This window comes from Hyperolius riggenbachi, chromosome 5 (genome assembly GCF_040937935.1).
Source record: "Hyperolius riggenbachi isolate aHypRig1 chromosome 5, aHypRig1.pri, whole genome shotgun sequence".
In the NCBI taxonomy this organism is placed as follows: domain Eukaryota; kingdom Metazoa; phylum Chordata; class Amphibia; order Anura; family Hyperoliidae; genus Hyperolius; species Hyperolius riggenbachi.
The window spans coordinates 118,166,618-118,182,815 of record NC_090650.1 but is presented as its reverse complement, the minus strand read 5'-3'; the positions used below and the strand labels follow the sequence as shown (position 1 = coordinate 118,182,815).

Genomic DNA, 16,198 nt, shown 5'->3' with positions numbered 1-16,198 from the left:
AGGAGGCACCCCAGGGCCCCCAACACCTTAATCTCTAGTTATCTGGCTTGCAGTCTCTGCCATGTATCCCTTTTTCATATTTCTCTGCTTCAAACACAATAGTGTAATGAAAGCTGAGTGTGCACTGCGCCCTGAGGCTGGAGCCTCTCTCGCCTCTACCTCGGCCCGGCCCTGCCCTGTAAATGGGGGAGTATTAAGTATACATGGGGGAGTATTAAGTATGCATGGGGGAGTATTAAGTATACATGGGGGAGTATTTAGTATAAATGGGGGAATGTTAAGTATAAATGGGGGAATATTAAGTATAAATTGGGGAATATTTAGTACAAGGGGGAGTATTTAGTATAAATGGGGGAGAATTAAGTATAAATGGGGGAGTATTTAGTATAAATGGCTGAGTATTTAGAATAAATGGGGGATTATTTAGAATAAATGGTGGAGTATTAAGTATAAATGGGGGAGTATTTAGTATAAGGGGGGAGTATTTAGTATAAGTGGAGGAGTATTAAGTATAAATGGGGGAGTATTTAGTATAAATGGTGGAGTATTAAGTATAAATAGGGGAGTATTTAGTATAAATGGGGTAGTATTAAATATACACGGGGGAGTATTTTGTATAAATGGGGGAGTATTTAGAATAAATGGGGAGTATTTAGTATAAAAGGAAGTATTTAGTATAAAATTGGGAGTATTTAGTATAAATGGGGTAGTATTAAGTATACATGGGGGGGGGTATTTAGTATAAATGGGGGAGTATTTAGTATAAATGGGGGAGTATTTAGTATAAGAGGGGAGTATTTAGTATAAGTGGAGGAGTATTAAGTATAAATGGGGGAGTATTTAGTATAAATGGTGGAGTATTAAGTATAAATAGGGGAGTATTTAGTATAAATGGGGGAGTATTAAGTATACATGGGGGAGTATTGTGTAGAAATGGGGGAGTATTTTTGTAGAAATGTGGGAGTATTTTGTATAAATGGAAGTATTTAGTATAAAGTTGGGAGTATTTAGTATAAATGGGGAGTATTAAGTATACATGGGGGAGTATTTTGTAGAAATGGGGGAGTATTTAGTATAAAGTTGGGAGTATTTAGTATAAATGGGGTAGTATTAAATATACATTGGGGAGTATTTTGTATAAATGGGGGAGTATTTAGTATAAATGGGGAGTATTTAGTATAAACGGAAGTATTTCGTATAAAATTGGGAGTATTTAGTATAAATGGGGTAGTATTAAGTATACATGGGGGAGTCTTGAGTATAAACGGGGGAGTATTTTGCATAAATGGGGGAGTATTTTGTATAAATGGAAGTATTTAGTATAAAATTGGGAGTATTTAGTATAAATGGGGTAGTATTAAATATACATGGGGAGTATTGTGTATAAATGGGGGAGTATTTAGAATAAATGGGGGAGTATTTAGTATAAATGGAAGTATTTAGTATAAAATTGGGGTAGTATTAAATATACATTGGGGAGTATTTTGTATAAATGGTGGAGTATTTAGAATAAATGGGGAGTATTTAATATAAATGGAAGTATTTAGTATAACATTGGGAGTATTTAGTATAAATGGGGTAGTATTAAGTATACATGGGGGAGTATTTAGTATAAATGGGGGAGTATTAAGTATAAATGGGGGAGTATTTAGTATAAATGGGGAGTATTTAGTATAAAATTGGGAGTATTTAGTATAAACGGGGTAGTATTAAGTATACATGGGGGAGTATTTAGTATAAATGGGGGAGTATTAAGTATAAATGGGGGAGTATTTAGTATAAATGGGGGAGTATTAAGTATAAATGGGGAAGTATTAAGTATTAGGCCTCTTGCACACTACAAGCGTTTCCGATTCCAATTTGCGATTTTTAATCGATTTTCACATGCAATTACAATTTTTAATCGATACTGCATGCTGCATTTTTTTTGTGTGTTTTTCTTTTGATAGCATCCAGGGAAAATCAGAATCACAAATCGGATTTGCAGTGTGCAGGGGGCCTTATAGTGTTTGATATTCATTTTTCCTGTGTTTACTGCATTAGAGCAAAGATTTCATTTGCAGTGGAATACTACTTTAACCACTTACTGAACGCCCACTGCACATGGGCGGCCGGAAAGTGGATCCCGCAAGGACCGCCGCATGTACAATTGGCGGCAGTCCTTGTACGGGCATGGGCGGAGCGATCGCGTCATTCGTGACGCGATCAGCCACCGGCGACTGGCTCCGCCCCCCTCGCGCTGTAACCCGCCGGCCATTCGGAAGCGCCGGCGGGTTACTAGCACCCGGATCGCCGCATACAAAGTGTATAATACACTTTGTAATGTATACAAAGTGTATTATACAGGCTGCCTCCTGCCCTGGTGGTCCCAGTGTCCAAGGGACCACCAGGGCAGGCTGCAGCCACCCTAGTCTGCACCCAAGGACACTTATTTCCCCCCCCCCTGCCCCCTGATCGCCCACAGCACCCCTCAGACCCCCCCTGCCCACCCCCCAGAACACTGTTTGCACCCAATCACCCCCCCCCCCCCTAATCACCCATCAATCACACCCTGTCACTATCTGTAAACGCTATTTTTTTATGCCCTAAACTGCCCCCTGCTCCCTCCTGATCACCCCCACCCCTCAGATTCTCCCCAGACCCCCCCCCCCCCCCCCCTGTGTACTGTATGCATCTATCCCCCCTGATCACCTGCCAATCACCTGTCAATCACCCATCAATCACCCCTTGTCACTGCCACCCATCAATCAGCCCCTAACCTGCCCCTTGCGGGCAATCTGATCACCCACCCACACCAATCGATCGCCCGCAGATCCGACGTCAGATCACCTCCCAAGTGCATTGTTTACATCTGTTCTCTACCCTAAACACCCACTAATTACCCATCAATCACCCATCAATCACCTCCTATCACCACCTGTCACTGTTACCCATCAGATCAGACCCTAATCTGCCCCTTGCAGGCACCCAATCACCCGCCTACATGCTCAGATTGCCCTCAGACCCCCCTTATCAATTCGCCAGTGCATTATTTACATCTGTTCTTCCCTGTAATGACCCACTGATCACCTGTCAATCACCTGTCAATCACCCCCTGTCACTGCCACCCATCAATCACCCCCTGTCACTGCCACCCATCAATCAGCCCCTAACCTGCCCCTTGCGAGCAATCTGATCACCCACCCACACCAATAGATCACCCGCAGAACCGACGTCAGATCACCTCCCAAGTGCATTGTTTACATCTGTTCTCTACCCTAAACACCCACTAATTACCCATCAATCACCCCCTGTCACTGCTACCCATCAGATTAGACCCCTATCTGCCCCTAGGGCACTCAATCTCCCGCCCACACCCTCAGAACGCCCTCAGACCCCAGCTCTGATCACCTCGCCAGTGCATTGCTTGCATCTATTCCCCCCTCTAATCACACCTTGAGACACCCATCAATCACCTCCCGTCACCCCCTAGCACACCTACCCATCAGATCAGGCCCTAATTTGCCCAGTGTGGGCTCCTGATCACTCGGCCAAACCCTCAGATCCCCCTCAGACCCCCTTCCCATCACCTCCCCAGTGCGTTGATTGCATCTATTTTCCCCTCTAACCACCCCCTGAGACACCCATCAATCACCGCCTGTCACCCCCCTAGCACTCCTATCCATCAGATCAGGCCCAATACAACCTGTCATCTAAAAGGCCACCCTGCTTATGACCGGTTCCACAAAATTCGCCCCCTCATAGACCACCTGTCATCAAAATTTGCAGATGCTTATACCCCTGAACAGTCATTTTGAGACATTTGGTTTCCAGGCTACTCACGGTTTTGGGCCCGTAAAATGCCAGGGCGGTATAGGAACCCCACAAGTGACCCCATTTTAGAAAAAAGACACCCCAAGGTATTCTGTTAGGTGTATGATGAGTTCATAGAAGATTTTATTTTTTGTCAAAAGTTAGCGGAAATTGATTTTTATTGTTTTTTTTTCATAAAGTGTCATATTTCACTAACTTGTGACAAAAAATAAAATCTTCTATGAACTCGCCATACACCTAACGGAATACCTTGGGGTGTCTTCTTTCTAAAATGGGGTCACTTGTGGGGTTCCTATACTGCCCTGGCATTTTAGGGGCCCTAAACCGTGAGGAGTAGTCTAGAAAACAAATGCCTCAAAATGACCTGTGAATAGGACGTTGGGCCCCTTAGCGCACCTAGGCTGCAAAAAAGTGTCACACATGTGGTATTGCCGTACTCAGGAGAAGTAGTATAATGTGTTTTGGGGTGTATTTTTACACATACCCATGCTGAGTGGGAGAAATATCTCTGTAAATGGACAATTGTGTGTAAAAAAATCAAACAATTGTCATTTACAGAGATATTTCTCCCACCCAGCATGGGTATGTGTAAAAATACACCCCAAAACACATTATACTACTTCTCCTGAGTACGGCGGTGCCACATGTGTGGCACTTTTTTACACCCTAAGTGCGCTAAGGGGCCCAAAGTCCAATGAGTACCTTTAGGATTTCACAGGTCATTTTGCGACATTTGATTTCAAGACTACTCCTCACGGTTTAGGGCCCCTAAAATGCTAGGGCAGTATAGGAACCCCACAAATGACCCCATTCTAGAAAGAAGACACCCAAAGGTATTCTGTTAGAAGTATGGTGAGTTCATAGAAGATTTTATTTTTTGTCACAAATTAGCGGAAAATGACACTTTGTGAAAAAAAACAATTAAAATCAATTTCCGCTAACTTGCGACAAAAAATAAAATCTTCTATGAACTCGCCATAATCCTAACGGAATACCTTGGGGTGTCTTCTTTCTAAAATGGGGTAATTAGTGGGGTTCCTATACTGCCCTGGCATTTTAGGGGCCCTAAACCGTGAGGAGTAGTCTTGAAACAAAAATGACCTGTGAAATCCTAAAGGTACTCATTGGACTTTGGGCCCCTTAGCGCAGTTAGGGTGCAAAAAAGTGCCACACATGTGGTATCGCCGTACTCAGGAGAAGTAGTATAATGTGTTTTGGGGTGTATTTTTACACATACCCATGCTGAGTGGGAGAAATATCTCTGTAAATGAACAATTGTGTGTAAAAAAAAAAAAAATCAAACAATTGTCATTTACAGAGATATTTCTCCCACCCAGCATGGGTATGTGTAAAAATACATCCCAAAACACATTATACTACTTCTCCTGAGTACGGCAATGCCACATGTGTGGCACTTTTTTGCAGCCTTACTGCGCTAAGGGGCCCAAAGTCCAATGAGCACCTTTAGGCTTTACAGGGGTGCTTACAAATTAGCACCCCCCAAAATGCCAGGACAGTAAACACACCCCACAAATGACCCCATTTTGGAAAGTAGACAATTCAAGATATTCAGATAGGGGCATGGTGAGTCCGTGGAAGATTTCATTTTTTTTTGTCGCAAGTTAGAAGAAATGGAAACTTTTTTTTTTGTCACAAAGTGTCATTTTCCGCTAACTTGTGACAAAAAAATTATATCTTCTATGAACTCACTATGCCTCTCAGTGAATACTTTGGGATGTCTTCTTTCCAAAATGGGGTAATTTGGGGGGTATTTATACTATCCTGGAATTCTAGCCCCTCATGAAACATGACAGGTGGTCAGAAAAGTCATAGATGCTACAAAATGGGAAAATTCACTTTTTGCACCATAGTTTTTAAACGCTATAACTTTTACCCAAACCAATAAATATAGGCTGAATGGGTTTTTTTTTTATCAAAAACATGTTTGTCCACATTTTTCGTGCTGCATGTATACAGAAATTTTACTTTATTTGAAAAATGTCAGCACAGAAAGTTAAAAAAATCATTTTTTTGACAAAATTCATGTCTTTTTTGATGAATATAATAAAAAGTAAAAATCGCAGCAGCAATCAAATAGCACTAAAAGAAAGCTTTATTAGTGACAAGAAAAGGAGCCAAAATTCATTTAGGTGGTAGGTTGTATGAGCGAGCAATAAACCGTGAAAGCTGCAGTGGTCTGAATGGAAAAAAAGGGTCTGGTCCTTAAGGGGGGGGGGGGGGGTAAAGCCCACGGTCCTCAAGTGGTTAAAGCAGAGCTATGGATTGGCATAACATACAGTAAACACCTGTCTCCCAACTCCTTATTTGTCACATAGATATCCTAACTGCCTTTGGTCTAAATTGATTTCCTTTGATTTCAAAAGGCAGTTAGTGGTGGCAGCATCCATTTGCATTTTACATGATCTCCTGGATGCAGTCTGCAAGTTCAGAGGGAGATGGGCATGTGAGGGGAAAACATTCTATTACCTCCTATCAAGGGCAATTATCACAATCAGTCACACACATAAACTTCCTCCTTTGTTTACTTACCAAACAAAATCATATTTTCTCTTCCCCATATATCAAAGTGAAATGTGTTTAGCATGGGAGGCAGGGGCATTGCTAGGATCCTAAGAGATTTGAGGCACTTTGGGCGCTCCAGCCTGAAAAATGGGTGTGGCCATGCAACAGAATGCGGTCATGGGTGGAGCTACTTTTACATGAACTTAACAGTGGTCTAAGTAAGCCTGACAAGCAAAATGTTGGATGAAGCTCCCATCTCCATTAGTACAAAAATAAAATAAAACATGTAGCATATCACATAAATATTAAATAGGCAGTGTCACTTAAACATAACTAGGCAGAGTTACCTGGCTTCTGTGCTGGCTGGTCTGGCTTTCTGATGGGCATGCTCGCTGCTGTCAGGTTGTCTGGCAGTCCCCCCATAGCGTTCCCTGACCTTTTGATGGACTTCCCCTCCTTCCATGCTCCCACGGGCCTTCCAGTGAGGCACCACAACTCCCTGCATGCCCCCATACAGGTATCACAGCACCTAGAATGGCACCACAGCACATAGTACGTCCACATAGATGCCCTGTATGGTGCCATGCTAGGTGCTGTGGTGCCTCTATTGGGCATGCTGGGTGTTGTGCTGGAGAAGGGGGAGAAGCCCCGAAGAGAAGATGTTTGTACAAACTGTAGACCAAGCGACCAGAGGTCAGTACTGCTGCCCGCTGCCTGACTCTGCCTGGGGACATCCGGGGCACCCTAGAATAGATCCGGGGCATCTGCCACTGATCGTTGGGGATAGCAACGCCCCTGATGGGAGGCAGGTAGAGGAGTATATAAATGAGAACTGTCTGTAAGGATGAGTGAGTCAAATTCATTCAGCGATGGTGTACGACACTTCATTCATGTTGAAATCTCATTTGTATTAGCCAGTGTACATGACTTACATGAAGTGTTTTTATTTAGGGGGTGCTTCACCAGATCAATGGCATTGACACTCTTGCACAGGTAAGTGCATTTATAGTTTAGGTAACAGATATGTCAGTACATATATATATAGGCATATATTAGCCGTGTAGTAATACAGGTATATGACACACTCTTATTCACTTGTCTCACACATTTTCTCATCTTACCTATACAAACTTCTCAGCCCCGTGACCTCGCACCTAAAACAAAGTACTAAAACCTAGGTAAAAAGTAGTATCTACCTTCTTTTAAAATGTTCTTGTTTGCTGGGAACCTAATAAAGATTTTATTGATAACATTATTGAAAGCATCTCTTGAGAGAAAATTGAATAAGGACCATAGTCTTGCTTTTATGGTACACCAACCAAATGTTATTTATCCTGTGAAACATTTATATTTTATTTTGCATTTGTTTTCTCCATTTTTAATGTTTGTTATGCTTATGTTTCTGCTCTATCCTGTGAAAAGTGAAAGCCTCTAGCTTCTCTTTTTATGAGCTTAGTTGGTTGATGCCCATTAATAGACAGTAACAATTACAAAATGCTCTTCTTACCTCTCTATATTTGAATATGAACAGATCCAAATATACACCGAGCAGGGCCGGATTTACCATAAGGCACTGTAGGCACGTGCCTACATGCGCCTGATGATGGAAAGGCATCTCACTCCCCTCCCTGAGCGCCTCTCTCCTTCCCTATGCAGACTCCTGATGAAATTGTAAATGAGAGGTTACTCATCCAGGTCTCTGCATTCCACTGACCAGAGCTCCCTTCAGTCAGGGCACCTCTAGCTACGGTACTTAACCACTTCACCACTGAGGGGTTTTACCCCCTGACCACCAGAGCAATTTTCACCTTTCAGCGCTCCTTCCACTCATTCGTCTATAACTTTATTATTACTTATCGCAATGAAATGAACTATATCTTGTTTTTTCCGCCACCAATTAGGCTTTCTTTAGGTGGGACATTATGCCAAGAATTATTTTATTCTAAATGTGTTTTAATGGGAAAATAGGAAAAATGTGGGGAAAAAATTAATTCTTTTTCAGTTTTCGGCCATTATAGTTTTTAAATAATGCATGCTACTGTAATTAAAACCCATGAAATGTATTTGCCCTTTTGTCCCGGTTATAAAACCGTTTAAATTATGTCCCTATCACAATGTTTGGCACCAATATTTTATTTGGAAATAAAGGTGCATTTTTTTCAGTTTTACGTCCATCCCTAATTACAAGCCCATAGTTTATAAAGTAACAGTGTTGTACCCTCCTGACATAAATATTTAAAAAGTTTAGTCCCTAAGGTAACTATTTATGTATTTTTTTTTATTGTACATTTTTTATTTTTTTTTTAATTACAAAAAAAAAAATAAAAAAATTGGGAGTGTGGGAGGTAATGAGTAAATTTTTTGTGTAAAAGTAATTTATTTGTATGTGAAAAATGTGTAGGGTGTAGTTTTACTATTTGGCCACAAGATGGCCACAGTAACTTTTTGTTTTAATGCGACCTCCAAGCGTCCTTCCGGAAGCTTGGAGGAAGTACTTGGAGGCTGGGTAAGTGTGTATCTTTTCACAATGATCACGCTGCTCATCGGAGAGCAGCGGATCATTGCGGGGCTTAGATCAACGAACGGGAATGGATTTTCCCATTCATTGATCTCCGGGCAAGCGGGCGGCGGCGTGTTTACTAGCGGCGGGCTGCGTGTTTACGAGCGGGAGCGCGGGCAGCGGCGGGAGCGCGGAAAGTACGGATTTCTCCGTCCCTGGGGGTTAAAGGATGGAAAAAGGGGCGGAGAAATCCGTACGGGCGGGGGTAAAGTGGTTAATACTGAGGATAGCTCTGACTACCTAATACTTGGGGTCACCTCTAACTACTTAATATTAAGGTACTTCTGAGTACCGAATACTAAGGGGCACCTGAAGCTATCTATGATGGGCAAGGGAAGTAAGGGAGAAATGACAGCTGGGCCAGTCAGCACACTTGCGGTGCGGGTCAGCAGGGTTTGTAGGTTCATGGAGGGCAAAGTCTAAGGCGCCAGGACATCTGTGCCTATAGGCTCCTGTGAGGTAAATCCGGCCTGACACCGAGGCACTTATATTTTTTCTTGAGGAACCTGAAAATATTTTGACTAGGGTCAAAAACTGGGTTAGAAAAACAGGCCACTATTTTTAAACATCCACATCCCCATATCCCCCCCTTCCTCCCCAGAGCAAGCAGTGTGTGACAGTGGCATACATTGCCTGTTGTCAGTGGCATTACACATCCTCTTTAATTCTTTTTTCAGCATTGCAATACAGTGTAACTCCTTGCGGCTCCCTGATGCATGTCATGTGACATGCGGCTCCCCCCGAGAAGTTACTCCATATAGATCTGCTGTATAGAGGAATGAAGAGGATGTGTAGCTAGCTATGCATCACAAAAAAAGCAGGCCCCCTTAGCCCCCGGCTCCACCCCCCACGACTGCAGGGGTTCACAGGGGTTACTATTCACCTCTGCATCTGAGGTCCTCCCCCCAGCTGCTTTATTAACTTTTCATTGGTTCTATAGTGGTAATTATCATCTTGTTGCCCGTGCAGCTGTACTTTACCTTTCCGCTGTCAATCCATGTCCTCGTTGTATTTCCGCATTTACCCCCACATGGTTGCCGGTGTTATAGCATGTGGGCTGCGTTTGTAACTATAATGCCGGCGAACCACATGAGGGTGAAAATGTGGAAGTAGAACAAGGACACAGACGGATAATGGGTAGGTAAAGTATAACTGCATGGGCACCTCGGGGGACATAAAATGGAACAGTCTGAAATAAATCGGGAATCGACCTGCAGTTTATGACGGCCAACAGATCTCTCTACCGATCAGATTTGATCACAGAGAGATCTGTGTCTTGGTTGATTGTCCAAATCGCTAGCTGTATGGCCACCTTAAATTCCTTTACCTGGCCACACCCAGTCACCTGATTGTACACTGCCTGATACACGATGCAATCTCAAATAATGCAATTTGTCTCCTAATACTCACTATGTTCACATATTCTAACTTCTCTCTCATGCAAAAAATGGCCACCTCCAAATAGTCTATGAGAGCATCTCCACTAACAATCAATAATACAGTATGTATATCGATCTGCAGCTAAATTTAAAGAGGAACTTCAGCCTAAACAAACATACTGTTATTAAGTTACATTAGTTATGTTAATTAAAAGAGATAGGTAATATAATATCTTACCCACCCTGTTTTAAAAGGACAGGCAAATGTTTGATTTCATGATGGCAGACATCTTTTTGGTTGAAAGGAGGTGACAGGGAGCATGAGACACAGTTCCAACTGTCCTGAGCACCTCTCCCAGTTGCTAGGCAACGTGAACAACAACATAGGAAATCCCATCATGCTCTGCACAGCATCAGGGAAGAAAGCCCAGGTTTTTTCTCTTTGATGGGTGGAGGCGGAGCTTAGCTAAAAATGCAGCTAAAAATGATGCCTTGGTAAGAAAAACAAAGTTCTGATGCTGTAAAACTGTTAAAGAAACACCAAGCCTTTTCAGTTCTGCTCAGTAGATTTTTAGTCCGGAGGTTCACTTTAATGTCCTCCGTGAAGAAAAAGTAAAACATTTGGTAGGAGATAGCTATAACCCATCTAACTTTGTGTTGCACAGAGGATGATGATGGGGGCAATTATAACATCAACACCTTTACTTGTCTTTTATATATCTTCACTTCTTTACCTTTCCGAAATGTAATGCTACATCTTCAACTAAGCAGAAATTCACACGGTCTCATTCAGTCAGTGTAGGTATTTATTTTATTTTTAATGTCAGTGCGCCATCTGCTGGACATATGTAGACTTGTTATCTTATTGCTAAACGTTATCATTTTTGTATATTTTACTTTTTCTTTTTTTACTTTCAGTACATGCAGTCTACATGTAACACATACCTTTCATCTGGTGAAGATGAGTTTAATGTTGATAAACTGGTCAATTTGACCTGTAAGTATTAAAATTTGTAATATTTTATTCGAATGTTGTTTCTTATTTTTACTGTTTCTTGTATTATACCACATTTTAAATGATATCATTAGATTTTAACACCATTTTTACTATGACAGTTTTATTATTATTTTTATATACAAATTGGCAATTATAATTGCTCTACCTTAGCTGTGGAGTAACTGTGAAGTTGCAGTGTATTTATTATCTGCCGCACAGTTATGTGATACTGAGTTTTATATTTACACGCTTTGTTTCTTTTACCAACTCCTGTAAGCATATTTTCAGCTTTTACATGTCTATGTATACGTTGTTAGAGGGTGGGGCTAGTGTTGTGTAGGAATTGTATCCTGGGCAGTTATTTTTGTGAGCTGACATAGTATCTTCGTTTTTGTAGATATTTTTCAAAAACTTGCTGCTGCAAAAGATCAGAGAGAATGGGTAATACAAAGTGGTGCCCACAAAGTAAGTACCAATAATTAGTCTGTAGTTATTTTCTTAGCACAATAAAAAAATATAAAGGGCATTGCATCTATATTGTGATACTGTAATCCTATTGTTGTGGTTATTGTAGAGTGCTTGGGGGCCCCATGTAAAACTCGCACAAGGGCCCATATCTCCTTAGCTACGACACTGGTACCTAGTTCCTTCCCCCCACATTCCAGTGCTGTCTGCTACACTGTCATGGAGGGCCACATTTTTGTGAGCCTGCAAGAGGAAGACCAGAACCTAGTATGAAATTTACTGTCATGGCGGATGCATTCCCAATAGGAACCTGTGGGGGAAATGCATCTGCTCTGGACATTTACAGTCAAGAAAATGAAATGGAGCAAAAACTGAACTGGTCCGTTTGACTCTGTTCCTGTTTACTCTGTTCCACATAGGAACCAAGCCTATGGCTTTGTTCACATCATAAATCGCAAGGGCTGAGCACTTTTGTGAGTGCTTTTGTTTGGCGATTAGCGCCTTTTTCTTTAGAAATCAAGAAGTGAACTTTTTGACCTGGAACCGAATATCTTTAATGTACTTTGTATTGAAAAGCGCTCACAAAATCGCTTATCCAATCGCTTTTTAAAGCACTTAGCGATTTTTGCTATACCTTGTATTGGAGCACAAACGCTCAGGAAATGATGCAGGGCTCATGTTTGCGATTGGAAAGAAAGCTCATCGCTCATGTAAGAACACTCACACTGAAATTTGTTGCACCAGCGCTTTTAAAACGCTTTTTTAAAAACTCTAGCGCTTAAAATAATCTCAAAGCTTGCATAGTGGAAACAAGCCCTGAGGCAGGAGTTTCCTGAAGGATTAAATTCCAGAGTGCTGAAACCAGGATAATTAATGTAAAAGTAAGAATCCTGGATAATTGACTACATTCTACTATTTGTCATAAGGGCCCATTCACACTTAAAAAGCTTAGTGCTACCATTTTGTGCAGGTGATTTTACTGCGATTAGCATGATAGAATCATTGTACACTTCCGCCATTCCCGACGATCGCGATCAGCACTTGTACATCGATCGCTCGAGAATCGTGACTAAATGCTGCAGGTAACACATTTTGCAATTGCCATTAATCGCGGAACACCCGCAATCGTCAGGAATCGCGGTAGTGAGATCACTGTCAGTTCTAATTTCGATGGCACTTTAAAAAGCGCTATCGCTACGGCGATTAGCGGGAATCACCTGCTAATCGCCCTAGTGAGAACGGTCCCTAACTGCACCTCTTTAATAACTCACCGTTTATGCAAGTAAAAAGATCGTCACATATAGTACTCAACTAATTTTTTCCCTTTTCTGCTTTCCTTGGATCAAATGAGCAGACTGAAGTGTCTGGCAGAATAGCTGCAATGTACTGCACTATGCACACAAGGACGTGTTGTTCTTTAGGAGTCAGAACATTATTTGTGACTATAAAGAAATGATGTATGAGTGCATAAAATCCATTTTTTATTTTTCAGACTTTGGTCAGACTTCTAGCTGCTAGAGACAGTAATGTGCTGCTGGGTGCGCTGCTTGCTCTTACCAGTTTAGCAGAAAGGTAAGTCACTGCTGAATACACCTTTTTTTCAGCTGTGATAAGTGTGCAATTGTGTATGTATGTGTGTGTGTTTGTGTGCGAGTGCGGATGTATGTGTGCAGGTGCGGCTCTAGGCTCATGGTGGCCCTGGACAATGAAAGAATCGGTGGCCTCTTCAACCCACCAATGTCAATATAGCAAATGGCCATGTGCATTGAGGACACTGCATAGCTGCCTTGTGCTTATGACACAAATGTCTATCTTTTACTGAAATTTGCCATGGCATTTTGCCTCTGCCTCCACTGTCTCAGTGTGTGGCGTCTTTTCTCCACGCTGCCGGGGGTGGGGCTGATGGGGAGAACTTCCTGGGAACTAGGCTCGATACCACTGGGGGAGATTTATCAACGCATTACCGACAGTTTTTTCTTCTTAATCAGTTCTAACCAGCAGGGAAAACAGTGCTGCATGATAATAAGAACGTTCTTAAATCCTAGTAATAGTGGCAGTTTAGCGTGGATTTCTAGAGCTGCACTACAGTTAAGAGAAGTGCAAATCCATCCCTAAACTGACGCAGATTAAGAAGTGCTTGAAAGCAGTTCTACAGATGTAGAACTGCTGGCTAGACATGATTGCAGAATGCAGGCTATACATGATTTGTGATGTGCCCCTCCCACCTGCTGAATTCCTCCTCAGAGCCTACTGCTATTAATACAGCAGGTGTGTTGGTTACCTCAGCAACAGCAATTCCCCTCACACACTGCACTGTCTGAGAGACCTTCCTAGCTCCTCCTATTATACGACAGTTTTAGAAGGAATCTGCACTATCTAATGATTTCTTAAGATGCCTGAAACAGTTCTGCATGGATTTCTAAAAATCTACTAATATCTTGTCTCAGACACGTTTGATAAATCTGGCCCAGTGCCTTTACCAGTGATGCACGCAGGTGCTGGCACAGCACATAGACGCTGTGTCCATGTGACCTGCTGTGCTGCAATGACATGAGGAACTGGTGGTAATTTTTGCAGCCATAGTGAACAGGTCATCCCTCAGTGAGCGCATTTAGTGCATATGGTCATATCAAGACCTTATAATTTTTGAGGTAATAATCATCATTTTTTTAATCAATAATCATAATTGACCATAATCATCACCATATAATCATCACCATAACCATTCCTGATGTGATCATCTAGCAATTGTTTGGAAAAGCACAAAGCCTGTGTTATAAGTGGTGGGACTGACACTCAAAACCAGGAAGTGGTGCATAGCTTGGCGGCCATAAGGATAATGCAGGAGGGACATTGCAACAACTCAATATTAGTCACCACTTGAACCTATTGGAGCTGACTGGAAATTAAAGGCGTAAACTTATTTTTTTATTTCAAATGGAATCTGCTTTAATCTAATTTTTGCTTATTGCTTTACTTATTTTATTACATTGCAGTCCAGAGTGCAGAGCCACAATGTGTGAACTTAGCATTGTAGAGAGTCTCATGATGATACTACATGAATATGATCTGCTATCTAAAAGGTAAGCCTTACAGTATGAACAGTAGTGAATTGCCTTAAAAATGTTTGTAATCTGCTATCCTTATAATAATCTGTGGTATAGCAGCACTGTAATATCCTCAATGGAGATCAGTTGCGAAAATGTAAAAAGTGGGAATAAAACTCCTTTAAATCTGTTAGAAAAATGGTAAAGAACAGTACTATTTGCATTCTGAAAAACTCAAAGGTTTACTAAAAATCATTTTTCTGAGTCATATAATGACTAATCTTTTAAGCTGGCCACTAACAGTCCAATTTTAGCGAATAATTGTTCAAGAGTTCAGATAAATGTGATCGCAAATAAAATGTCATAATACATTGACACCATCAACAAATCAATCTGTACTTTCCATTGCAACCAATTAAAAAATGTTTTTCCAATTGATAGAATTGCTGTTAAATGATCATTTTAAAGTTGTTCACAGTTAGATTGTGGACATCAATAGAGTTTATTTTCTGCTAATCTTATCACAATTTTTTGATCACTCAAACAATTATTGACAGAGACAGAGATGCTTGACCCAGACTGAGACCTGCATTCACCATATAATGCTATCTCATTGCCTGATGAAGTAGGGTCATACCTGTGAAACGCGTTGCAAAGAACCTTGGAGTGTATCAATACACTTTCTATGTTTTAAGCGTTAATATGTTTTTGTGTCTACTTGGAGGAGGTAAGTCCACCACTGCCTCCTCAAGTTTTAAAAGTTTTATCTATTTTTACTCTTTTGGCGCCTCTGTTCATTTTGGACCATTTTTAGAATTGTTCACAGTTGATTGTGGACACCAATGGAGTTTATTTTCTGTCAATCTGATCAAAATTTTTTGATCACTCAAACAATTCTTCTCTGAAAATTGGACCATTAGTGGCCACCTTAAGACTACACTAAGTTGTAGGGAGCATCAGTTTCACACAATAACAATACTAGTGATGAGGTCTATCTCTAAAAATGGGCAGTTTGTTGGCCCCACCTTTTTAAAATCTTGTTCCCCGCTATGCTGTAGCTAGAGGATGACACTCTTGTCCCACTGATCTCCAGCAGAGTCCTGGGTAAATCCGCACAGGCCATCCCTAGCACAGACACTTTGTGAAATGACATTAGTGCATGTGCGTTAGGTTTCCGCAGCAATGCATTTTATGCTGCGCCGCCACAGTACTTAGTTTACAATTACTGCACAATAGATCAGAGCATCATGGAAACGCAGCACAAGGCGTGTTTCCAAGGCAACCCAGAGCATGATCACTAAAGCCATTTCACAAAGCAGCTGCTGCTGGCCTGCTAAACGCAATCACAAATCGTAATCACTCTGCTAGCACTTGCCGGAAAATTGCTCCAGAAATCGCTGTACAAAATGCTAGC

General features: G+C 41.5%; 1 protein-coding gene across 6 annotated transcripts in view; it reads left to right on the top strand.

Annotated features, from left to right (window-relative positions):
- Positions 1-16,198, top strand: part of NEK10 (NIMA related kinase 10) — a 357,380-nt gene that overhangs the window by 95,533 nt on the left and 245,649 nt on the right. For all 6 annotated transcript variants that reach the window (XM_068236184.1, XM_068236182.1, XM_068236186.1 and 3 more), the window contains exons 7-11: positions 7,288-7,329; positions 11,194-11,272; positions 11,670-11,737; positions 13,230-13,309; positions 14,734-14,820. In XM_068236184.1, the coding sequence (XP_068092285.1) occupies positions 7,288-7,329; positions 11,194-11,272; positions 11,670-11,737; positions 13,230-13,309; positions 14,734-14,820 (356 nt within the window). The remainder of the gene's footprint in view (positions 1-7,287; positions 7,330-11,193; positions 11,273-11,669; positions 11,738-13,229; positions 13,310-14,733; positions 14,821-16,198) is intronic.